General features: G+C 43.3%; 3 protein-coding genes across 7 annotated transcripts; all 3 read left to right on the forward strand.

The window, feature by feature from the left end:
• Nucleotides 1-843: 843 nt before the first annotated feature.
• si:dkey-154p10.3 (oocyte zinc finger protein XlCOF6) lies at nt 844-11062 on the forward strand. 2 transcript variants are annotated; one of them, XM_029131150.3, is made up of 8 exons: nt 844-1163; nt 1789-2263; nt 2439-3054; nt 3133-3193; nt 9754-9888; nt 10013-10146; nt 10345-10468; nt 10559-11062. In XM_029131150.3, exons 2-8 carry the CDS (start codon nt 1829-1831, stop codon nt 10713-10715), a joined length of 1662 nt encoding a protein of 553 aa, XP_028986983.1. In that variant the 5' UTR covers nt 844-1163; nt 1789-1828; the 3' UTR covers nt 10716-11062. The 2 variants fall into 2 exon arrangements, with proteins under 2 accessions (XP_028986983.1, XP_028986985.1); XM_029131152.3 differs by having other exon boundaries at nt 845-1163; nt 9778-9888.
• A 1154-nt stretch (nt 11063-12216) lies between these two features.
• On the forward strand, nt 12217-20165 carry LOC114844085 (protein disulfide-isomerase TMX3-like). Of its 3 annotated transcripts, XM_029131154.3 has the most exons (16): nt 12217-14526; nt 15190-15238; nt 15556-15598; nt 15711-15834; nt 16106-16151; nt 16271-16351; nt 16426-16525; nt 16863-16940; nt 17017-17083; nt 17519-17617; nt 17786-17843; nt 17938-17991; nt 18074-18130; nt 19268-19397; nt 19469-19537; nt 19617-20165. In XM_029131154.3, exons 1-16 carry the CDS (start codon nt 14493-14495, stop codon nt 19803-19805), a joined length of 1278 nt encoding a protein of 425 aa, XP_028986987.1. In that variant the 5' UTR covers nt 12217-14492; the 3' UTR covers nt 19806-20165. The 3 variants fall into 3 exon arrangements, with proteins under 3 accessions (XP_028986987.1, XP_028986986.1, XP_028986988.1); XM_029131153.3 differs by having other exon boundaries at nt 12217-15238; XM_029131155.3 differs by lacking the exon at nt 16863-16940 and having other exon boundaries at nt 12217-15238.
• A 382-nt stretch (nt 20166-20547) lies between these two features.
• Nucleotides 20548-26334, forward strand: cdyl (chromodomain protein, Y-like). Of its 2 annotated transcripts, none has more exons than XM_029131149.3 (7): nt 20548-20847; nt 22011-22731; nt 23097-23353; nt 23553-23725; nt 23815-24025; nt 25006-25149; nt 25228-26334. In XM_029131149.3, the coding sequence occupies exons 2-7, from the start codon at nt 22131-22133 to the stop codon at nt 25384-25386; spliced, it is 1545 nt and encodes a 514-aa protein (XP_028986982.1). In that variant the 5' UTR covers nt 20548-20847; nt 22011-22130; the 3' UTR covers nt 25387-26334. The 2 variants fall into 2 exon arrangements, with proteins under 2 accessions (XP_028986982.1, XP_028986981.1); XM_029131148.3 differs by having other exon boundaries at nt 20548-20786.
• Nucleotides 26335-26358: the final 24 nt, after the last annotated feature.

Genomic DNA, 26358 nt, shown 5'->3' on the forward strand with positions numbered 1-26358 from the left:
AAATACCAGTGAGTTACAGTAGTTAGTGTGTAGTGGTGTATCAGGAAAAAGGAATGATTCTGCTTTACGATAGGATATGACTTTATTGATCCCACAATGGGGAAACAATCTGTGTTTTCAGCAGCAATTTGACAGGAAGAAAGAAAAGGTATGTAAACAAAAACAAAAAAAAACAAATGTACAAAAAAACAAATAAACATAAATACTTGTACATACTTGTACTAAGTACTAACCTTGTGGGGACAGTAATAACTTCATTAGACCATAGATGCTGAATCAATATAAAAGCATTGATGTTTCTGCTTTATTTTTATTGCCAATGTGTTTTTACTGTGTTTGTATCATGATTTACGTTAACATCAAGGTCGGGTCAGGGAGCTTCGTGTGGTTGCAGCTTGTCATGCAACGCTGAACACTGTGAACATCTTCTCACGCAATGTGGCTGATTCCTGTTTCGATGGCGTCTTTCCCTCCAACACGCTTGCTGATTTGAAAGACAGGAAGTGACGTCAGCCCCTGTGGCGCTCTCTGCCACACCAACCGCTGTCTTCATGTTTCACAGCAGGGTAGAGAACCTGAGAGCCAAAGAAAACAAAAATAACTATTAATGATCATCACTAAATGTTAGAAAATTATAAAACATAGTTTAATAGTACATGAAAATTAAGGCCAAACCCTACTCTCACAGTTTTTAGTATTAGTCAATCAGGTGAAATGCACAGGTCACCACATAGATGTAGAGATCCACAAGAGAAAATGAAGAACAGACCTTAAAATGAGGACGCAAAGTAGGCAGAACCTCTGAATTATATAAATTCTATGTATTGTTATAAGATAAGATCAACTTATTCATCTCACAAAGGGGAAATTCAATTGCCAGAGCAGTCGCAAGAGACAGCGAGATACCAAAACAGTGAGCAGAAATGAGCAGGATTAACAGGATAATATACATATAATATACATAACATACAACATATTCACAACACACACGCACACATGCACACACCCACACAAGTGTGTGTGATAATGTGATAATGGCAATAAAAAACGTTCTACTTTAGACAATGATGCGCATGTGCGTGAGTCCCCTAGGGGGCGGAAGAACTCACGCACGACCGTAGAAGAAGAAGCACCAGAAGTCAGCAGCAGCTGTTCAGAGCCAGGTAAGTTTTAGTTTAGCTAGTTGTTGTTTAATGTCAAACATCTTGCCTTCAACGTGTCTGTCCTCTGATAACAATGTTGTCATTAAGGCAGCTATTTCTAGTCACGTTTTCTAAACTTTAAACGTCGGGTCCAGAGTGTTAGCCTCTGAGGCTAACACTCTGGACCCTCACCAATGCGCACAAAGAACTGTCACAATCTGACAATTTTATGTTAAACACGGAGCAGTTAGAAGCTGGTAGAAGTAGAATTAATGGCAGAGCTGATGTTCGACTGTAGAGGTCCCTAATAAAGTTATTGAGTGTATTAATTAAACCAGATGAAACTAGATGTTCCAATTTTATATTAATATAAATCTTTTGATGTGTACATTTTTAAAAGACAAGAAAAAAAGGACATGAAGGACCGATTTAGTTTTAGAAGATGAAAACGCTTCCTACGTTTTCCTTCTGATTGAATGCATTTCTGTGTTTACAGAATAACTGCAGACTAACAATAAAACAAGTTGCTCAGAAATTGATTACTAAAATATTCTAATCAGGGCCTCTAATTATCTAATTTGCATTGCTATAAAGTCAAAACTCCTCAGTTTGGTCAAGTCACATGTCATCACTGCGTCTCCTGCAGTGCATTGAAGGACACAGCTATACCCGTTGGCAGCACTGACATGAAGATGTCGTCTGTGAAGCAGCATTATCGTGACATCAGCCCAGTGACCCTTCATCTGGTGGGGGGAGCTGTGACTTCCAGGCTATACTGTGGGGAGGTGGAGGGTCTGTCTGAAGGGCTGGTGGAGGCCTTCCTGGTGGAACTTTATCGCTGTAAGCTCTGTCAGTTCACCTGTGGCCTCAAGACCTCCATCAGCAGCCACCTGCTGCTCCGCCATCACCCCTCCACCCTCAACTACCTGGCAGATGCAGACAGAGAGGGCGCAGCTGAGATTGAGGAGGAGGCAGGGCTCGACCAGCTAAGTCTGACAAGAGATTCTAAGCAGAGTGATGAGGACGAGGAGCTCCTGCTTTACAACATGCTGGATAGCATAAGTCCCTCCACCTGTGACATCAGCACCGAGGGGGGGCTGCAGGTCGCACACGCCTGTGAGGTGACACACCTGATGCACAAACACTTAATGCAAACAGAGAGATAGTAGTCCTGGCTCCCTGTTCTGTAACATTCACATTAATGAAACACGCAGCTGTGTGATGTACCAGGTCTAAGCCTTGGACTTGAGGCTGTATAGATGCATATAATCTTCTGTCTGCTATCATCTTCTACAGGTCAGCACTCTCTTTGACGAGGAGGAGGAATCCTCTGTCTTTCGTCTGAAAGGGGCTTCACTGGATCTGTCCAGTCCCATTGATGCCCCTGCTACCCAGGAAGAGCTGGCTCAGTCAGCTCATCTCATGAGTCTGGGACTTTGTCGCATTTCAGCTTCCAAACCTCCCCTACCTCCAGGCACAGGTTCTTTCCCACATTTCCAATGCCCCCCTCCACCTGATGGCTCCCCATGCTCTAAACATTTGAAAAAGCTGAAGCAGAGCAGGACTGATTCCAGCAGGCGGAAGCTGTCATGCCTCCTGTGTCCTCTGACACTGACGTCCAAGCGGCTCCTGGATGTCCACATCCAATCCCACTGTGCAACTGGTGGCTTTAGCTGTGTCTGCTGCACTTGGACAACCAATAGCTGGGAGGAGCTGGAACCTCACTGGAGGAGCCACAGCAGGAGGAGGAGGAGGAAGCGGAGGAGGGTGGAGCAGACTCTGGGGAAGAAGACGAAGGCAACACTGGCAGCAGTATCGAGTCAATTCAGCTGTCTGGTCTGTCGGAGGACATTCACAAATGCTGCGTCACGAAACTCTCACCAGAAAACACATCAGCTCAACAACTACTCAGGTTACTCATCTTCACTTTTGTGATCAAATCTTCTGCTTATCGATAACAACAGTTGTATTGATGGTTTGTTGGTTTCAGAGAAATGGAGGGGACAGCTTATTGGACAGGCAGCTGCGAAGGAGGCAGAGCATTCAAACAGGTAGATGACTGAAAACACTGTCCTGGCAGAAATAATGTTTTGTTATAATCAGTCCTGCTCTGCTTCAGCTTTTCAAGCAGCTGAAGCATATACACTCTATTCTCACCCTCCGCGGGTGGTCTCGTCCACTTTCCAAGCTCGGGTCCTCTACCAGAGGCCAGGGAGCTTGAGGGTTCTGCGCAGTATCCTTGCTGTTCCTAGGACTGCACTTTTCTGGACTGAGATGTCGGATGTTTTTCCAGGGATCTGTTGTAGCCACTCCTCCAGTTTGGGGGTCACTGCCCCCAGTGCTCCAATCACCACAGGCACCACTGTGGCCTTCACCTTCCAAGCCTTCTCCAGTTCTTCTCTGAGCCCTTGGTATTTCTCTAGTTTCTCATGTTCCTTTTTCCTGATGTTGCCATCGTTTGGTATTGCCACGTCCACCACTACGGCTTTCCTCTGCTCTTTGTCCACCACCACAATGTCTGGTTGGTTCGCCATTACCATTCTGTCTGTCTGTATCTGGAAGTCCCACGGGATCTTGGCTCGCTCGTTCTCTACCACCTTGGGAGGTGTTTCCTACTTTGACCTGTGGGTTTCCAGTCCATACTCAGATGTTCCTGTATACTATGCCAGCCACTTGGTTGTGGCGTTCCATGTATGCTTTCCCTGCCAGCATCTTACACCCTGCAGTTATGTGCTGGATCGTCTCAGGGGCCTCTTTGCACAGTCTACACCTTGGGTCTTGTCTGGTGTGGTAGATCTGGGCCTCTATGGCTCTGGTGCTCAGGGCCTGCTCCTGTGCAGCCAGGATGAGTGCCTCTGTGCTGTCCTTCAGCCCAGCCCTTTCAAGCCATTGGTAGGATTTGTTGAGATCAGCCACTTCAGTTATGTTCCGGTGGTACATCCCGTGTAAGGGCTTGTCCTCCCATGATGGTCCCTCTTCCAGCATCTCATCCTCTGTTCTCCACCGCCTGAGACATTCACTCAGCACGTCATCTGTCGGGGCCTTATCCTTGATGTACTTATGGATCTTGGATGTTTCATCCCGGATTGTTCAGTTTCCAGCCTTGGTGGGTCTGCTCTGTTGTTATTACCCTGCCATTGAGAGTACACTTTCGCAGGTTGTGTTGCGAACAGCCGGTTTATTCGTCTGGCTTCGTTATCTCTGGTGTATCTCTTTAGGCGGCTGGCCAAGGCTTGTAGCCTTTGCTTGGCAGTTTCGAGTGCTTCAGGTATGGTCATTTGGCTGTACCTCTTAGGCATTGGTCTTTTCATTGCACCTCTCTGGGCCTCATTTGACTCACTTCCCTCCGAGCTGCCTTGATTTTTGCCTCCAACCTTCGTTTCCATGGTGGGTATTGTTTCTCATGGCTCCCATGGTTGCTCTTATAGCCAAGCACCTCTAGGATTACTGATGCTAAAGCGTATATCAGCTCATGGTACTTCACTTAGCCGTTGTAGTGGGGTTCGGGGTTGCCTGTTCAATCTCGCCATGATCTTATCTTTCAGGTCAGTTGCTGCCTCGCTCAGCGTATCTGTGCTTATTGGGGCTTCGTACCCAATTTCCGGTTGGGGAGATGGTGAAACCTCCCCTCTGACCTGGCGTCCTGGCTCCCCCTTGCCGTAGCATTTGTGTTGTATCTCGTCAATCTCAAGTCGTGATAGCAGTTGCCGTTTGTGGATGTTGGAGCACTGAGCTACTAGTTGCTTCGCCGTCAGCCTTGAATGTGGGTTTCTCCGTTCCCATTCACCGCACATTCTTTGCATGTAACCCCTCTGACTAGGGTTACTTGAGTAGTAGCATTCCAACAGAGCCTTGTTCTCGCATGTCAGCCATTTCTTTCTTGTTCCAGTAGCCCACTTCTCGCCAAGGTGCTCTGGTTCCCCAACACCTGACGCAGACCTTGTTAGACCGGGCCTTGTTAGACCGGCGACGTCTGAGCCGGTATCTCATGTGGTTCATTGTCTCTCATGATATGAGGTAGGCGGTAGCTTGAAGGGTCTTGCCCAAGGAGATATATATATATATATATATGTGGGGTGTGGTGTGGTGTGGGGGCGGTGGGGGGGGGGGTGTGTGGGGGGTGGGGTGGGGGGGCTGGGGGGGGGGGGGGGGGTGGGGGGGAGGGGAGGGAGGGGGAGATGGGGAGGGAGGGTGGAGTATAGAGAGGAGAGAGAGAGAGGGAGGGGGAGGGAGGGGGTAGAGAGAGAGGAGGGGGAGAGAGGAGAGAGAGAGAGGAGAGAGGAGAGAGAGAGAGAGAGAGAGAGAGAGAGTAGAGAGAGAGAGAGAGAGAGAGAGAGAGAGAGAGAGAGAGAGAGAGAGAAGATGAGAGAGAGAGAGAGGAGAGAGGGGAGGAGAGAGAGAGAGAGAGAGAGAGAGAGAGAGAGAGAGAGGGGGGGAGGGGGAGGGGGAGGGGGAGAGAGGGGGAGGGGGAGAGAGAGAGAGAGAGGGAGGGGAGAGAGAGAGAGAGAGAGAGAGAGAGACACACACAAGCAGACGGAAGAGAGAGAAGGGAGAGAGAGAGAGAGAGAGAGAGAGAGAGAGAGAGAGGAGAGAGAGACATAGAGAGCGGAGAGAGAGAGAAGAGAGAGAGAGAGAGAGAGAGAGAGAGAGAGAGATGAGAGAAGAGAGAGAGAGAAGAGAGAGAGAGAAGAGACACCACACACAACAGACGAAGAGAGAGAGAGAGAGATAGAGAGAGATACACACACACACACACACACACCACACAGAGAGAGATAGAGAGAGAGAGAGATGAGAGATAGATAGATATGATATAGATAGAGATAGTATACATACACACATACACATACATATATATATATATACACATACATATATATATATACACACACACACACACACACACACACACACACACACACACACACACACACACACACACACACACACTCTATTCTCACCCTCCGCGGGTGGTCTCATCCACTTTTCCAAGCTCGGGTCCTCTACCAGAGGCCAGGGAGCTTGAGGGTTCTGCGCAGTATCCTTGCTGTTCCTAGGACTGCACTTTTCTGGACTGAGATTTCGGATGTTTTTCCAGGGATCTGTTGTAGCCACTCCTCCAGTTTGGGGGTCACAGCCCCTAGTGCTCCGATCACCACAGGCACCACTGTGGCCTTCACCTTCCAAGCCTTCTCCAGTTCTTCTCTGAGCCCTTGGTATTTCTCTAGTTCCTCATGTTCCTTTTTACTGATGTTGCCATCGCTTGGTATTGCCACATCCACCACTACGGCTTTCCTCTGCTCTTTATCCACCACCACAATGTCTGGTTGGTTCGCCATTACCATTCTGTCAGTCTGGATCTGGAAGTCCCACAGGATTTTGGTGAATTGGAGTCTGACTTGGAACTGCAGCTAAGACATGAACTGGTGTCGGATGGGAAGCATGAGCTGGGGTGGAGATATGAACTGGAGGCACGTATGAGTTACAGCAAGCGGGGAGAATAGAGCGCGTTCCAAAGCCTTGACCATTGTGCCTAACTTGAAAGAAAACTTCATCACTTCAGGGTAATCAAAGCACCAGTCCTCCTCTTGAGAATGTTGCCCAACTCTTCGATGGCACTTAACTTTGAGGCTCAGTCCTCATGGCGTCCCTCAAGTTACTTGTAGCAAATGGTGAAGACGTTCTACACAAACACAAAAAAAAGCAAGTGGCAGGGGGGTCGGGTCTTTGAAACATTAAACAGTCTTTTTGTCTGCGTGAGATACACTTACGTCTATGGTGCATCAATCTCGTTTTAATTAAACCTTGATGGTACTTGTAGTGGCGAATTATCCACAATACACAAAGGTTTCTCACAGTAGAACCTGAGGCCAACGTTATGTCATCCAAGGTATCTCTCTGTGATTTTTAGGCCCAATTCCTCTGTTTTATCTGAATTCAGTTAAAGGAAGTTTTGGGACATCTAGGATTTGATGTTTTTGATTTGAACTACTTGATCTGTTTCATTTGGCTCCAAAGACAGATATAGGTGAGTATCATTTGCATAGAAATAAAAACGTATACAGTAGAATGCTTCCTAATAATATCAACTAGAGGAGACATGTATAGACTGAACAGTATTGGACCAAGCACAGAACCCTGTCATACTCCAAACCAAATTATTGTGAATATGAAGGCAGGGAATACGGCCGGGGGTATAGGTTGCCCAGGGTGCCACCCGCTGGGGGGGGGGGTTGCCGCTCCAAGTCTTCATAAAAAACATGCGCATATAGGGCGCAAAATGACGATCTCTCCTAGAGCACTGAACATCACGGTTGCGAGCGGGGGGGCAAGACAAAGACCAGACCATTGTCTTAAGCTAAGAGAAGATCATTAGTGACTCTAACCAGAGTTGTTTCTGTGCTATGATGTTTTCTAAATCCTGACTGAAAATCTTCGTAAAGGTTATTCCCACTCAGGTGGTCAGATAATTGTTTAGCCAAGATTTTTTCAAAAACCCTAGAAATAAAGGGTAAATTTGAAATGGGCCTATAGTTGGCTAGATGTCCAGGGCCCAGAGTAGTTTTTTTCAATAAAGGTTTGACTACAGCAACCTTTTAAACGCCTGTGGTATATTAGTAAAGATTGGTTGATTTGTTTTAATATGGATGAGCTGATTAAAGGTAGAACTCCTTTGAGTAATCTTGTTGGGACTGGGTCTAAAAGACGTGGACGACTTGGAAGAGTTGATTATTGAGATTAAATCCATTTGATGGATGTAGAGGATGATTTCTGTCATTTGGAGGAAGATGCTGATCAGTGTTTTCTTTATTGGTGATCATTTTATCAGTAAAGTAGTTCATCAAGTCATTGCTGCTGAGATTTAAGGGGATAGTAGACTCAACACAGCTATGACTCTTAGACAGCCTGGCTACAGTGCTAAAAAAAAAACCTGGGGTTGTTGTTTTTTCTCCTCAATTAAGGAGGAATAATATGTTTTCCTGGCAGCATGAAGTGCTTTTTTATATTTTATTAGACTGTCCTTCCATGCTATGCAGTTTACATTTATTTGTTGGACTGCCACTGCCTAGTTGTCTGGTCCTGTGCTTTAGGCTGCGGATCTCTTGAGTTATACCATGGAGCTGACCTCCTCTGATTCACTGACTTCTTCTTCAGAGGAGCCACTGTGTCTAACATTGTACATAGAGAAGCTGCAGCATCATCTACAAGACAATCAACCTGTTTATAAGGGTTAGGGTGACTGTTCTCTTCTGTGTAGCTACAAGACAATGAGGCAAAAGATGATGGAGTCATCCGCTTGAATCTGGCAACAGCACCGTCAGATAAACATCTGCTATAGTAAGATTTCTTTCCAGCTGCTGTAAGGTCAATTATGGTAAATTCAAAAGTTAATAAAAATGGTCAGATAACAGAGGGTTTTGGGAAAGGACTATTAAATTATCAATTTTAACCCCATATGTCAGGACACGATCGAGGGTATGGTTAAAACAATGAGTGGGTTAATTTACCTGCTGAATAAAACCAATAGTGTCTATTAAGGAGTTAAAAGCAGTGCCGAGACAGTTGCTGTCAACATCTACATGAATGTTAAAGTCTCCCACTAGAATGACTTCTCCCAACTACAAGAATTAATTAATTAAATTCAATTCAATTAAACATTTGCATCAAACTGTATGTGATGGTCTCTTATAAAGTATTTTAATAACAGATCTGATATTTAATACACCATATTTAATTAATTTATTGTTACTTTGTTTTTTAAAAGAAATAGTTTTGATGTTTTTTAAATTCTGTTAAGTCACTCCTCTTTCATTTGTTTGTGACCTGTATAGTTAAGGTGGTCGGAAGCAAACACAGTCTCTATGCGATAAGTAAGACTGTTAGTTGAAGAAGGAGCGACTGTTATAATTTAGCCTTTACGCCGCTAGGGGGCACTGTTTTGGGTTTTGTTAAGCATCCTCTTTGTTGTCTTGTGATTTCCTGTAATTAGTTTGATTTGGTTCACTTGTCTTGTATTTAAGGTCTTAGTTTTTGCACAGTCCATGTTGGTTCATTGTTTACTGTTATATTGAGACTGTTCATCGTGTTTCTGTTTTCCAGTGTTGAAGATGGTCTTGTTCTGTTTGTGTCCTATTGTTCTTTGTTTATTGCAAATTTAAATTGCTTTATTATTTATTACTAGTTTTTCCTGCTCTGCAGTGATTTTCAGTTATTATTATTTTGTCTGTTCCTAAACTAACTTTTTTTGCTCGTCTGTTCCCGGGTCGTTTGCTCTTGGGTCCTGTCTCCGGTTTGTTAGTGGGCATCAGCAGCCCTGTTCTCCTGCTCATGGTGAGCATGGTCTTAGTTGGACTATGCCAGTATGTAACAGTGACGGCTGTAGAGAACATGCAGAGAGGCGTATAAGACTGTGAATCTGCATCCTGAGCTTCACTATGAGTTGTCACAGCGCAGGGAGACTAAACAACATGGCCATGATAGTAGAGAGAACAGAACAGAAGGTAAATGGACGATGTCAAGAAGCTACAACTGCAGCTGGAAGAATGGAAATGATTAAATAAACAGCTGTTTTGTGTTTACTTAAATTAATTTACGATTTGTTGGTTCCCAGTCAAACCAGTCAACTTTACACTAGGTCAATGCAGAGTGTCACTGAGAGGGGGAAAAAGAGGACCACCAGAAAAAAGACTGAAGAAGAAGAGGTGGAGGCTGAGAAGACAGGATTCTGTTGCTTGTTGTGTCCCAGGTAACTGTTTCCCTTAAACCCTTACTGAGCAGACTCACCTTTGTTTGAAGAACATAATCATTCATTCATTCAAGTGGGTGACTGGTGTATTATCTGTGTCAGCTGTGATGTTTTTTCCTTCCAGGAAGTTCTCCTCAAAGCTAACTCTAAAACGTCATGTGAGCGTCCATGCTGGAGAAAAACCGTTCACCTGTCCTCACTGTCCCTACAGCAGCAGATTGAAGGCATCTCTGCTGCAACACCTGAGGACCCACACAGGTAACACACACCTGAAAATCACATGGGTAACACACACCTGAGGACCCACACAGAACACACACCTGAAGATCACATGAGTAACACACACCTCAGGATGAAGTGGGTAACACACACCTGAGGACCCACAGAAGTAACACACATCTGAGGATCACACGGTCTAAAACGCTTACTGTACCTGACTGACATGTCTGTGTTCAGGTGAGAGGCCATACAGGTGTCCGGAGTGTGCGTATGCTTCAATCGATCGCAGCTCTCTGCTCAGACACAGCAGAACTCACAGTCAAGAGAAACCGCACAGGTGTCAGCACTGTGATTACAGCAGGTAATACACCTGAAACAAACCTGACCGTCACTTTGTTTCTCTGTGGCAGTATTATTAGTTGCTATGGTAATGGGTTGTCTTCTGTGTCAGTATCCAAAAGAAGAGTCTGGACCTGCACTGTCGCCGACACCACACAGGTGAAGTTTTTCCATGCCAACGGTGTGAGTATTCGAGTCCCGACCGCCAACTGCTGCTGAGACACATCCGCAGACACCATGCTGAATGTGACCTCAGAGCTGACCTCTGATTGGTCTGTCATCATGTGGGAAAAATATTTTTATTACCTGCTGATATTTGTCTCAATTTGCTTTTGTGTTAAAAAGATGAAACAAACAGTGTCAGCGTCAGACGCTCTGTTTAATATTATTAGAGAAGCTGTGCTTTAATAATGTTAGCTAAGCAAATAACAATATAACAAATAAAAATGTAAAAATTTCAGCTCACGGGGGGCGGATTAAGGTGAGAAGTTTGATGGGAAGCAGTTTACTTACCTTAGAACAAAGGAAAACTAGTTTATGTTGTTGTATGGAAGCAAACAAATGGTAACAAATCTGTCACATCAAAATTAAACCTTTTTACATCTTTTCATCTGAACATTTGTTTTATTTTTTATTTGTAGACTGGAGTGTTTTTTTGTTACAAAACTTATATTCTGTAAAATTGAATAAGAGCTTAAAACAGTTTGGAAACTGTCGTTGATTCGCACATTTTGATAAACTGCTGAACTTTCATAGAGATTGTTTAATGTTGATGTTGGACACAGTTCTATAGGTGGGGAAAAAAACTGACCTCTAAACTTGTTGACCACGTTAAAAGCTCAAAAGAGCTAAGATGACCTCATTAACCCTCCTGACCCACATTGAACTGTCCAGATTGATTCTTGCACAAAACTAAAAGCTCAGTCAGAAATCAATTATTCTTGGTGATCCTTGGACACATAAGCACAAATGCTGCTGTGGTCGGATGACGTCCAGCAGCCACAATGATCATCGCCTCTACACTCGTAAAAGAGAAGTGCTCCACCTCCTGGACCGACTGTCGTCACCATGTTGGGTTTGAACACCACTACCTGTGTGGCCACAACCCCACACCTCCTGGGCTGCACTCTGGACACGGTGCAGGAGGTGGGTGAGAGAAGGGTCCCGGCTAAACTCACATCCATCGTGGACCAGGACTCTCACCCACTGGAGGACTCACTGTCTGCTCTGGAGAGCAGCTTCAGTAGCAGACTGATCCACCCTCGCTGTGTGAAGGAGAGATATCGTAGATCCTTCCTACCTGCTGCTGTCAGACTGTATAATCAGAACTGTAAACCACGTCCCACTACAGTCACTCACCCAGTGCATCAGTGGTTTATATAGTAACCTGCTCTGCACAATATTTGTGCTTGTGCAAAATCTGCGAATAATCATTTATATTTTTACTGGTACAAGACTTATACTCATTACTGTGCAATAACCCTGCAATGACCTCATACACCAACTGTACTGTACTGCTTTGTACTGTGCCAACACAAACTGTTCTGTAGCTGTATTCTCGCTTGTCTGTACTGCTGTCATGAGAAGTAATTTCCCCTCTGCGGGACTATTAAAGGCTTTTCTTATCTTCTTTTCTTATCTTGTCTTATCACCTGGTACTGACCACATATTCCTCGGTCAACTCTGTCATCCTGTTGGTTGGTGTGCCAGGTAGGAAAGGTCTGTTTCTATCTGTAAAGTTCAACAAAGCCCAGTGAGAAGCATCAGGAGAATGTAGACAGGAAAGAGTTTGTTTGTCGTTGCGTCACTGCCAAGGCTTCTAACAGGGATCACGTCTCATTTGACACAAAGAAATGGGATGGTTTTGCTAAGCTTGTATTTGTTTAGCTCTATGGGGTTAGGGCATAGGAAGAGCAAGAACCAGGATCAGATTGGTGAGTCAACAAACTATGTCCAACCACAGAAAGGTTCACAGTACACATGAACAGTGACCCAGTTTTACCACCAGTCTTGAACTGGATTAGACAGTTGGGTTCTCCTGCTTAGTGTCAGTAGTGGATCAGGACCTAGATCCACCTGTGACCTAGAGGGTCACTTTGATCCCCTGCACTACATTCAATTTCAATTAAGTTTTATTCATATATCGCCAAATCGCAACAACGTTATCTCAAGGCACTTTACAAGGTAGGGTTTAGACCTTACACGACTATGCGACTATGCGTCCCCCACTTGGCTCACGTGATTTTACGCAGTAGGGCGCAATTGTTTCAGTGCTCTAGACGAGATTTTATGCCCTTCTCCTCTGCTCCGGGCGCCTACACACATGGTTTGAAGGCGCGCGCCCCCCCCAGCAGGTGCCATTCTCATACTCATTCTCATTCCATAGAGAGATATAGCTGAGTATTATCTGCATAACAGTGAAAGTTAATAGAATGCTTCCTAACAATCTCACCTAAAGGAGACATGTATAGACTGAACAGAACTGGACCAAGCACAGAACCCTGTGGTACTCCATAGCTAATCCTTGTGCATGTGGAGAATTTGTCATTAACATGAACAAACTGGAATCTGTTCAACAAATAGGATTTAAACCATCCCAGTGCTGTTCCTTTAATTCCGATTCTATGTTCTAGTCTCTGTAATAGAATGTTGTGATCAATTGTATCAAATGCAGCACTAAGATCTAACAGGACAAGGACAGAGACCAGACCATTGTTTGAAGCTAGGAGAAGAGTATTAGAGACTCTAAACAGAGCTGTTTTTGTGCTATGATGTTTTCTAAATGCTGACTGAAAACCTTACAGGTTATTCCCACTCAGGTGGTCAGATAATTGTTTAGCTACAATTTTTCAAGAATCTTAGAAATAAAGGGTAAATTTGAAATGGGCCTATAGTTGGCCAGTTCCTCAGGGTCCAGAGTAATTTTTTTCAATAAAGGTTTGACTACAGCCACCTTAAAAAACTGTGGTACGTAGCCTAAATGTAAAGATTGGTTGATTTGATTTAATATGGACGAGCTGATTAAACGACTTGGAAGAGTTGATTATTGAGGTTAACTCCATATGAGTTATGGGGAAGAAGCTGTCTATGTAAGACAGAGGACTTGGTAAATTTAAAGTTGATGGATCTAGAGGGTGATTTCTGTCATTTGGAGGAAGACCCTGATCAATGTTTTTTCTAATGGTGATATTTTTATTATTAAAGTAGTTCATAAAATCATTGCTGCTGAGATTTAAGGGGATAGTAGACTCAATACAGCTATGACTCTTTGTCAGCCTGGCTACAGTGCTGAAAAGAAACCTGGGGTTGTTTTTGTTTTCCTCAATTAAGGAAGAATAATATGTTTTCCTAGCAACTGTCCTTCCATGCAATGCAGTTTACATTTATTTTGTTGGAATGCCACTGCCTTTCTAGTTTTGTTCTAAGTTTTACTTTGTTTTGTAAGAGGTTTGTAATGTTTATTAAATTCTTGTAAGTCACTCCTCTTTGTTTGTGATTTGTATAGTTTAGGTGGTCGGGGAGCAGACACAGTCAGTCGATAACTAAGACTAAGAGGGGGTGGCGGCTGTAGAGAACATGCAGAGAGGCGTGTAAGACTGAAGCTAAGAGAAGATCACTAGTGACGCAAACCAGAGCTGTTTCTGTGCTATGATGTTTTCTAAATCCTGACTGAAAATCTTTGTACAGGTTATTCCTACTCAGGTGGTCAGATAATTGTCTGACTACAATCTGGAGATAAAGGGTAAATTTAAAATGGGCCTACAGTTGGTTAGTTCACTAAGGTCCAGCCACCTTAAAAGCCTGTGATACATAGCCTACATGTAAAGATTGGTTGATTCAATTTAATACATGGTTTCACTGGGTCTATGTACGTACGAATTGTATGTGTTTTTCCTCAGATCAGAGTCAGCTCAGGATGAACTGATGGAACATTGCTGCTGTTGCTGAAGACGTTTCAGGGGAGCGGATGTAGGTTAATCCATCAGATTAGTCTGTTGGCGTTTAATAGATTAGCTGTGTGCACTTAGTCTTGTCCATCAGTCGACATGTTGCACAGGAGGAACGTGGGTCTGCTTTCAGGTAAGTCCTTTTGTTTTATTGATTCTGATTTTTCATTCTTTGATCCAACCACAGTCTGGATCTACAAACCAAGGGTTGGTGTTTCATTCTGATTGAGGAGCCCAATAGAAGCAACGGCGCAGTCTGATCCTGCAGGGTTCACTCTGAACTGTTTCAGACTGATCTGAAGCACGTGGTGTGATTTGAGTTTTTTGAGACTGATCAAACCCTGACACCAGTCCACCAGAGGGTCACATGACTCACTGAAGACTCACCTGAGCTCTGTTCTATGTGATTTAACAGCTTAGAGTTTATTAGTGTTGGTAATTTACCTAATCCTGGATCTGTTAGTTCTTCCAGCGTAAGGTAAAGCTTGTTAAACCCAGCATCAAGATTCTAACATACATTTGTTGAACAACCCTGAATTAATCACCGGTGTGTTCATGGATAATGAGCAGAACAACAACATAAACGTAGAGAGGAGTCACATGGTTGCTCAGTGTAGGTAGGGTCAGAAACCACAATGTTACCGTAGCAACAGTAGCAACTGTCTTTAGTGTGTCACTGCATCAAACTTTCTATCTAAAAGCACAATAAAGTACTGTAATATGTATTTAAAATATGGCCTTTGTAGCAGACATGAGTCTCGTGTGGTTGTTCATCTCAACGCTGTGTCATTGTCAGTGCTGCTGTTTGCTTCAGCATCAGCCTTCGTGGAGGAGCTGGACAACTCGTGAGTAGCTTAAGATATGTTAGCTTAGTTGAGGTTGTTGGTATAAGGTAACAAACCAAACAGTTCAATTTTAAATACATCATGATTGACATCAACATGTGTCATTTCCCCCACTGTGAGACAATTAAAGGCTTTTTTATCATGTCCAAAATATTTGATAAAAGCATCTGTAGCGACAAAGGAGGTCACATGACACAAATACAGGGACCTCAGCTCCAGTCTGTTACTATTTACTGATTATTGAAATGCTTAATGAAGTGAGAGGATTCATGTCATTAACCCTAAACTCCTCACTCTGTTACCCAATTAATCAACAGGTTCATGAAGACGAAAGCAAAAGACGAAATCTGGCTCATTACAGTCAGTACATTTGTTTTATGTTTGTATTCTAGGTGACATATTACAGAATACTCTGCACTGTGTGTAGTGTTTTTGGTAGAACATTTACAAGTACTCTGTGTACTCTGTGCAGTTCTACGCCCCCTGGTGCACTATGTGTAAACATCTGGACCCAGTGTGGCATCAAATTGGTTCAGAACTGAAGAGTCTTGGTTCTCCGGTCAACGTCGGCCAATCAGATGCCACTGTCAACAACGGTAAGTCACACTACCAAAATAAAAGCCTGTTGGTGGAGGCACCCACTACCAGATGAAAGTAGTCTATTTTATTCATATTCTTACAAAGCTACTATGACGATCAGCAGCAAAACAGCATTACGTCTTTATTTATTAAATAAACGTTTTATTTTTTAATAAACTATGATTCATCTGTCCAGCAGGTCAGTTGTTAAAGCTTATTACATAATGAGCAGCAACAAGGTTCTGTCAGTTTACATTACCAGTGGAGTTCTTGTGTTTCTTTCTACAGATTTATCCAAAGAGTTCCGGGTCAGAAATTACCCGGCCATTCTCATGTAAGTCTCTGATGCCTGTGCACATTTAACAGACCAACATCAAACAGCAAGGACCTGCCTGGACCAGAGGCTGACAGTGAACAGACTACCAGCCTCTGAAGCAACTGTTCTCATTCCAGGTTGAAGAAAGGCGTAAAATATAATTATTCAGGACCCAGAACCAAAGAGGGGATCCTGGACTTTGCTGACCGAATTGGAGGGTGAGGAACTCTGACGCTGGTATGAAATAATCTGAACAACATTAAAGCTCACGTTATGACCTTCTATCCCTTAGGCCGCTGGTTCGATCCCTGTACAGTCTGCAGCTTTTCCAACACGCCATGAGCCGCCACAATATCCTGATTGTTTATGTTGGAGCCACATCACAGCTAAAGGTACTGACACACACCTCATCCCAACTATGTTCTAAACTAGTTCTTTATCTGAACTGGGATCTGAACAACCTGATCTGATGTTCTAGACTGGTACAACAACTAAAGGGAGGCACCAGTTATGTTGATCATTTAATATTCAGAAAATCCGTTACTAGCTAGAAAACAGTTGTCCAAAGCATTTATTGTTGACACTGTTTAGTTATTGAGAGCTGCTTAATCGATCACAAGATCACAAATCGATCAATGACAATGACATTTGTTAATGATTGAGATCAGGATTCAGATCAGTTACAGGGCACCTCCGTGTTTTCAAAAAATGTTTCTAATTTGTTTTTAGGAAAACTTCACTTCTGCAGCTGAGGAGCTGATTGTCCACACTTACTTTTTCTCCTGTTCCAGAGATGCTCTGCCAAAGGTCAAACATCCAGAGTAGAGCAGAGTCGAGTTTAATCTAGAACCCAATCTGATTCTTATCTCTCTGTGTTGCTCAGAACGTGTCTCTGCCATCCTTACCAGCTGTGGTGATTTTTAAAGATGGGACCTTCGTCATCTACAACGGTATGAATTCAGTCTGCAATGAACAAGAGCCGATCTTCTCTGCGTGTACATGGCTAAATTATGTGCTACCATGACCCCTCCAGCTATTCTAGGACATTTCCGTAGAGCTGCAGCGCTGAACTGTCTCTCTGAGGGAGATCTTTCAGTTAGAAAAATAGGCAGCCCGGCAATTAGAAAAATAATACAACCTCAATGAAGTAGGACTAGGAAGCCTATACCACTACCTCAGGTGCTATTGGACCAGTCTCTGAGATGTCTTCATGTCATCTGACCTTAGTCTTATTGTTATTATTCAGTTAGTTAGTAATAACAACACTGGTCATTATTGTTTCAGAGATAAAATAATGTATCTTTGTTTGTTTTTCATTTTCTACTGTATTGTATACTGAATTTCACAAAAAGCTCCTGAATCATCTTCTGTTTTCTGTGTGTCAGAGGAACGTGATGGAGACCTGAAGATGTGGGTGAACAGAGAACGCTTCCCAAACTATTCCAAGATAGACAGCTACACCCTCTATGCCATGGGAGAGTCAGGTAACCCCTGGGATGAGTTTATTGCAAAAATAAACAGGAGGTTTTGTTATATGTAATCAATCTTAAGACTAGAGACACCTTCAGAGACAGTGTCAAAGCCTGAAAGTGACGTCTGGACATGACTTCATGCTACATGTGGTGGATGAGCTGCCTCCTTCTCTTCTACAGGTAAACTGGTGGTGCTAGCTGTTGTGCAGGAGAAGATCCTGTGTGAGCAAAGTCTAAGGTAACTGTGCCTCTATCAATCATGCTTGAACTCTGAGCCAATTCATTCGATGGGGTCTGACCTGCAGGTGATGTTTTACTTGTTACCTGTTTAGGTACAAAGCTCTGGTTGAGAGAGTGGCGGCAGACCACAGAGAGGCCTATAACAGGTCCGAACTATCACAGGACACAGACTTTTACTGTAAAAACAAAAAACAGTGATACCAAAACATAAACCTGTGTCCATTTTAGAAACTTCTACTTTGGATTCATGGAGGGAAGTGACTACATCAATGGACTGGTGATGAGGTGAGTTGGTTTTCAACCATGTGCTGCAGGTTTTGACACCCATCAGTCAGACCTTTAGCGTTAAAAAAGCCATCAAATAAAATCTACCCAGAGCTGCAAACTCATAGGTATAGTAAAAGCCTTACATAGAACTGAACTGCAGAACACAAAATGTCAACCTCAACATAACGCACAAGCACTTCAGTTTGTCAAAATAATAGCGCAGTTAATCTTTCTTTCACCTGTTTTCTGCTCAGTTAGCTGCAAGACATCACATTTCACAAGATCTTGTTCATGAGGCACCAGCGATATTAACGTTTATGTAGTTACACAGGTGCCGTCAGGAATCTAGATACTGTTTAATGATCATAGAAGTGTTGGGAATGGGTCAGTGTGTTCATCTTGTTTGGGAAGGCTTTTAGTGTCACCACTTCTTCCATATCAGCTGTCCAGTACCTGAACACACAGTTCAAGCTGTGGACTGGTCTGAGGCAGCCGCCACTCTGCACAGCTGGGGCTCTGTACATTCAGGTTATATATATTTAGGCGTGACCGACCCATGTTAGACTAAAGCTCAGATCCAGGTCACAGTGACTGATCATGGTTTTGCTTTTCTTGCCAGATGTCTGTCCTTCAGGAGCTGATGCTTTGGGTGCACTAACTTTTATTCTGACTTTATTTTGGCCTACTGTTGGTTTCACACAATTGCCAGAGGAAGACAAGCTTGACAGTAAAATGTTATAGACTGAAAGCAAATCACAAAATAAAACACAGACTCAAACCTTCTTCATGCTCATGTAAGGTGGCTTGAGCAGCTCAGAAAAGAACCTTTGGTGAGGGAGAGGCTGATGTGAGAGTTCAGAATCTAACATGCTACAGACATTACAGCCAAATACCTGCAAAAACATCTTTCTTTACTTCACCTTTAATTGCTGCAAAGAGATTTTATTATAACGAACATTTTTAGTAATAGTTTAGTACAGTTATCTGACCATATTTCTATGCTTAGTATGCTTTAGGTAGTGGTTGTATCAATAATAAAATTCATAATCAGTATAATCAGCAACCCAGTGGTCAGTGTTCACCTCCTGTTAATCTGAACAACAGGGGTTTTACACTCCAAGTGAATCTTTTCTTGTTTTTGCTGTTCACTGTCAGTGAGGTCACTATGCCAACATTCATCATGCTCAATCTCTCCAACGACGGCTACTTCCTGCCACCAGGTGCTTTGGAGACAGAGCAACACCTGCTGGACTTCCTGGATGGTGTTTTGGACGGTAGCATCCAGGTGAGTCCGGGCAGGTGCAGAAAAGATTGGACAGCAGTCTCATCCCAAACTTAATGATTGTGTTTGTTTAGTGCCAGGGAGGAAATGGTGTTGGTCAGCGCGTCAGACGCATTATTTACGATGTGAAGGTCACGCTGACGGTAAGAGCTGCTGTCTTACACAGACCAGTGTTTGGTTACCTAGCTGTCTGTGTGACCTCTGACCTCTGTGTCTCTCTAGCCAATCTTCAGCCAAGCTCCGTTGCTGGGTTGCGCCCTGTTTGGTTTACCACTCACCATTATTGCCACGCTCTGCTACCTCTGCTGTAGGGTTCAACCCACAGTGAACGATGATGACGATCAGGGCATCGCACTGCTGGCACCGTCGCTGCAGCACCGCAAAAAAATAAGAAATAAGAAGTCTGACTAATAAAAAGGACTACGCTCATCCAGCAAGACTGTGCTTCGCACTCCTTCACAACATAAATATTATCATTACTTAACCGTAACTGTTACCTGTCCATGTGAACTAAAATGTTCCTTAAAAATACTGCTTGTCAAACTGGACGTACCTGCAGAACTTTGGCCCAGTCAGGTAGTGACTATCTGTCTGCGTCCACAGTACAATCATAAAACACAATTTTACACAAACACAAAATCAAACTTGGCTTGGCTTTAAATTACTTAGAACTATAGTTATGATAGTCTGTAGTTTGTGTTACCTTATGGTATAAGTGTATATAGCTCTTATATCATTGTATACTCAAATAAAAGGAACTCTGAACAGAGGGCCTCAGTGTACTGTAAGTCTGCAACACAGAACAGCTGATACGATGCAGTGTCTCCTTTATTTTTTTCATTCCTTAGGAAATGCTTGAATTGTAAAGTTTTTTATTTTGTATTTTAAGTAATCTTTAAGGAACATATATGAAAAAAAACCTTCAACCCTCAGCAGGATAAGAGGTTCGATTAATGCGTTGATGGATCCCTTCAAAGTAAAGGTCAGCGAAGGCTTTTGTCTTCATCCAATTGATGAAGCTTCCTGGAAAGGCACTGAAACTACCTGAAAAAGCAGTGAAGCTACCTGGATAGGCACAGAAACGTTTCGGCTGAGAGGCAAGAAGTCCACATACCATGACCCTACGTCTTGTCAAACTGAAGCTGGCTTTTAATTTGTAGGTACTAGTTAAACCGGATGTTTCGGTGAAGGTGGCAGTATGCTAACAGCTAACGACTAACAGCTAGTTAACAGTAACAAACTGAGAAATCTGTTAGTTATAAAAACAGACAGGTGACGTGTGAGCAATACTGAGGGTTGGCCTGTCTCTCATGTGGTTGCCCACCTAAGGAAGCTCCAAGAAGCTGGTCGTGCACGCGCATAGTATCCATGGCTACGGAGGAGTTCTACGAGGTGACGCGAAAAAAGGCTAGCATGTTTCGGCGCCTAGCGGCAAAGTTTAGAGCCAACTTTGGTAACTTTACGAAAAAACTAAAGGAAAGTGAAATGAACTGATTAGGTAGCAGCGAGTGGACCCATTAATGAAACACAGAGGTCTTCGGCTTGACGATGCTCTAGTTGTCTTTAAAAACTACACACTAAGTTAGCTTCTGTGGCTACTCGAGTTAGCTCGGCGTTAGCTCTGTTAGCTTGACAGATAAAATGTTTATTAAACTGTTTCCAGCGAAGCAACTGATGGTTTCCAAAGATAATTGTGAATCATCAGTGAATACTTAGTGTTTACTTAAAGTAGTTTCTTCAATAAAACTGTAAAAGCTATATCAGTTTTAAAATAAAGTAGAAATAAGTGCCTAATAAAGTGATCCCCTTCGCTTCTAAAAGTCCAGTTAAACCAGCTGCTGTTACTGTGCTCTAAATTATAGGGAAAGTACATTTTCGCTTCATCAGGTTTGACCTTTCGTTCAGTAAAGAAGCATTATAACACGAACTCCCAGTATTTTCTGATCAATGCGTTATATTTTTAAGAATTGTAATGAAAGGGATTTTTCAGGGATTTTCATGTTACCTGGGTGCTTAGACGAAAATATCTCCGTTTTATTCGAGCTTCACAATACTTCCGGTATATTGGATTTTTAGATTCAAATGTCAGCTCTATTAAGTATTGAGTCAGTTAATCAGTATATAGTTCACAGCTTTTATAACATTTTTATTACTAATTTAATGAAAATTCGCAGTTAGTTAAACATTAATTGATTAAATAAGAAAAGGGTACTACATGATCTAAAGAGTAAATAAAGTGTTATGGAATTGTGGGTCTATAATCACCTGTTGGGGGTGACTGAAAGGCACAGCATCATCAGTGACCCCTCACCTCATTTACTGTTGGGTTCACTGATATCCAGGATAAAAATATTTGGTCATATTCACAGTCCCAGGGTGGTTGATGCATGACTCACTCAGTACAGCTGGACCCTCACCAAACCAGAAACAAGCCCTCACAACTTCTCACGTCTGCATGTTAAGGACAGGGGAGGGTATTTTGCCAGCACTTTCAGTACTTTAAGTAAATTTCTTCAACATACTTCTGTTTGTTATAAATGTAGTATTCGTACTTTGGTGTACTGGAGACATCCTCTGTTTTTTATTGTGATTAACTGTGCTGCTGCTCCTCTGCAGGTGGAGAGGATTGTGGATAAGAGGAAGAACAAGAAAGGGAAGGTGGAGTACTTGGTCAGGTGGAGGGGTTATGGTTCAGACGGAGACACCTGGGAGCCTGAGAGTCACCTGTCCACCTGCATGATATATGTCCACGAGTTTAACCGTCAGTATTCTGAGCGGCAGAGGGACGCTACGTTACTGCGATCCACCCGCAGTTCTCTCAGCCTCCGCAGCACCTCTACCCACAGGCTGCCCAGCGGGCAGCTGCCCTCTGCTGTGGCTCACACTGAACTCAACAGTGGAGTCTGTGACCAGGTCAAATCTCTTATTGATCCACTTCACCTAAGTCCCATTACAGCAACCCACCTGGCTTCTGTTGGCTCCCATCATCCCCCACTGTTTGGTAGAGACCTAATTTCAACAGTGCCTCCTGGTTCAGCTCGTCGCAGTGTGGATCTCTCTAAGACAGGGATCAAGATCCTGGTCCCAAAGAGTCCGATGAACAGCCGCCATGACTCAGAAGAATCTCCCAGTGAGGCTGCTCACAGTCTAGAGGCTGGAGCTCAAGAGGCTCACCTAGTCCCACCTGAGGTTGCACTGCTAGAGAAACCCATAGCGGTCCAGCTCGGACCTGGAGAGGAGAGGGCTCGCATGGGAACCAGACCTCGTAGTCAAAATTCCTTGCCTCCACCCCGAGCCCCAATCACACCTGCCACCATGCGCTCTCTCAGCGGCACAGGTGAGGTTTAAAAAGACATAGTTAGCTTTATGTCACATAGCAAGTCCAGTTGACATAGCTGCTAAAAGCTGCTAAGTAGACATAAAGCAGACAGCTTAAGTCTTCAGTCTTTTAGTCTATTCTATCACGTTTAACTTTTGTTTAAACTATGATGTCCTCCCTTACGTGATGCAGGTTTTTCTATAAGGATAAGTCAACTTTAGTCACAAGGTTGCAAACGTGTGTGTGTGTGTGTGTGTGTGTGTGTGTGTGTGTGTGTGTGTGTGTGTGTGTGTGTGTGTGTGTGTGTGTGTGTGTGTGTGTGTGTGTGTTTTACCCTGCCTTATATAACCTTGTGTTGGTCATGTTGGTGTTGTCTTTTCCAGGTAACTCTGCATTGAGTGAGTTACCTGTGGCTGCCAACGGGACTTCAGGTGTGCAGAATGCTGTTGGCGTTGCGCCTGCTGTGTCTGGGAAACGTCGTCTGGAGGAACGTTCAGTGTTTGACAAACGTCTGAGGTTCAGCGTTCGACAGACAGAGAGCGCATACCGTTACCGTGACATTGTGGTGAAGAAACAAGACGGCTTCACGCACATTCTGCTGTCCACTAAAAGCTCAGAGAACAACACACTTAACCCGGAGGTTAGGCCACGTCCTCCCTCTAGTGATCATTCTACCATGACACCCTACTAGTTCTGTTACAGTTAAATGGATTATTCAGTTGTAATGACTTATCATTAATTATCATATATGGGTATAACATTTTTCTGTGTCAGTGTTTAATACTGGTATGCCGTCATGGCTCCTAACTTTCTGTAATCCTGCCGTGTCTCCTGTACAGGTGATGAAGGAAATTCAGAGCGCCATGGCAACGGCAGCCTCAGACGATAGTAAGCTAGTGTTGCTTGGCGCTGTCGGCAGCGCCTTCTGCTGCGGCCTTGACTTCTTGCACTTCATTAGAAGCCTGGCGGACGACAGGAAGAAAGAGAGCATCAAGATGGCTGAAACCATCAGGTACCACCCATCTGTGTGATTACCATGGCAACCTGCTGTGATATCATGGGTGAACCTTGACCCCACTACCCTGTGTCACTTTCTCTCAGGACTTTTGTCAACACCTTTATCCAGTTCAGGAAGCCGATTGTGGCAGCAGTAAATGGACCGGCTTTGGGTCTTGGCGCCGCCATCTTGCCACTCTGCGATGTGGTGTGGGCCAATGAGAAGGCCTGGTTTCAAACGCCATACACATCCTACGGTCAAACGCCTGATGCTTGCTCTTCTTTTACCTTCCCCCGCATCATGGGCCTCGCCTCGGTCAGTCTACCATTAACCAATTCAATCAATTCAACAATTCACATGCCTTAAGGCCCAGACCTTCACCCTGTCAACCTTACTTTTGCTGTGAATTTAGGCTTGTAAACATAAACTAAATTGAATGAGAGCATTAAGGTTTGCTTCTCTGACAGCAGTAGAGAGTGTCAGCTGCAAACTTTGTCATGCACATGCCTCTGAATTTACATAGCAGAGAAATGTAATTGAGGAATTTAGGCTTCCCTGATTCCATACTGACTTCAGAAACCAGGTTCAGAAATTTCCCCAATGTGAAATCAATTTTATTTTATATCCTTTTTTTTTGTTTACATGATAGTTAAGAAATCAGCTCAGTGGAGAATACCAGCTTTAAATTGAGTGCAGGTCAATGATTGTGGATGATATACAGTATGGAAAGATCCATTCTGAGTAATTCCAATCAGTAATACAACAAACACAATTAACGCTATCTTTCCAGTTTTGAGTTTTAGATTTTTTGTACAGACTTAAGCACAGATCTCACCTATGGTATCTATAGTTGGTTTCACTCAGCTTTGTGGACAGTTCACCACCCTGTAACTCAGCGTGTGATTGGCCGAAAGTCAGCCAGAAGGTTTGACAGCAATATAATTTGACCTGAGTAGGTGGTGAAATGTTTGAACCTAGAAGAAACAAATCCAGATGGCACAACTCATCATTCAAAAAACCTCACCTGGATTACTAAAACAGAAAACATCAATATTATTAATGCACCTGTATGTTTCTATACTCTGCTCTAAGCAGATATTTCAAAGGTTTTAGCAAAGTCGCATTGTTAAGTTTGTTGACTTGAATAATATCTACTGAACTTTGTCAGTAGTATTTTTGCCCTCTACTATTCTTTCCCAGGCTAATTGAAAGAATAAACCTGTTATATTAACCTGCATCTTTGTGTCTCTGAATTGAGCTAATCTGCCAATTTCTTAAAATCTATTCTGTTTCAGGCTAATGAGCTGCTGATGAGCGGCAGGAAGCTGACGGCTCAGGAGGCGTGTACTAAGGGTTTGGTATCTCAGGTTTTGTGGCCAGGAACCTTCACACAGGAGGTGACGTTGCGAATCAGAGAGCTGGTAGCAGTTGACTCACTGGTCAGTATTTATTCAAAATATGCAGAACTAGAACTTCCTGTCGTTTCTTTCCTTCTGGTTCCACTTCTTTTTCCACAGGTTCTCCGTGAGTCCAAGGCTCTTATGAGGAATATTAGCCGCAGTGCTCTTGAACAAGCCAATGAGCGTGAGTGCGAAGCCTTGAAGAGAATCTGGGGTTCGTCACAGGGAACAGACTCTATCCTGCAGTACCTGCAGAGGAGAACTGAGCTCTGGTAGGAGCTGGATCAGGACCCAGATCTGGTCCAGTATTTGAGCAGATTCTGGGTTTGATGTGAACCCATAATGTTTCCATCTTTTTGTTGTGAACCTTTTAAGTTATACTTTTATCAGAACTTCTCTTGAGAAACATTAAGAGCTGAGTTCTTTGTTCTAAGAGTAGGTCAAGGATGTGATCACCCTAGCTTAGCATAAAGCCTGAAAACAGAGGAAATTGTTAGCCTAGCTTAGCATAAAGCTCAGAAGTGGGTCAACATAGCAAAATGTAAAATTTAAAATTAAAGTTTACTAATTTTGTCTTAAAAAATCATTGTTGTCAAAAACCAGCAGTATTTTAATATGATGTAATACTTTCACATCGATTCATCTAACCATACTTCTGACAGTGAACCTCCACTGTTATATTGTGCAGTTTCTATAAGGAGCCTCTGATGACCTGTAAATATATTTCCCACCAGTAGAACTCCACAGGGTTTTAATTCTCCAGTCATCCATTCCTAGGACAGATCTACTCACTGTTTCCATCTTAGTGCTAATTTGGCTTCTTGCTTTGCTTTTAGTGTTAAAGCTAAGTTCTCCCTAACTCTAGTGTTTATGCTAAGCTAAGCTGATACATTACCTTTCCTTTCAGTACTTGTGTTAAGCTAGGTTAATGGTCTCAGGCCCCAGTTGTACAGTTGTACCTTTTTAAATGGAGCTAAGCTTGACCTTCTTCCAGAAATCACTGAATTTCTCCCTATTGGAATGAAGTGGCAGAATTTTTATTTTTATTTGACTAGATTGATGCACGTGAGCAGCCCACAAGCAGGGCTACAGACTGATGAAATAATTTTGCAGAGACATTGGTGGATTATGGTAAAAAAACCTGCTTGAGCATGGATTGTCTGCTATTCATCCATGCGTTAAAGTCTTTCATACGTTCAATTAAACATGGATCCTGTCACGTCAGTCGATCTGTTTTTTTACTTGACT

The sequence above is a fragment of the Betta splendens genome, chromosome 17 (genome assembly GCF_900634795.4).
Source record: "Betta splendens chromosome 17, fBetSpl5.4, whole genome shotgun sequence".
NCBI lineage: Eukaryota > Metazoa > Chordata > Actinopteri > Anabantiformes > Osphronemidae > Betta > Betta splendens.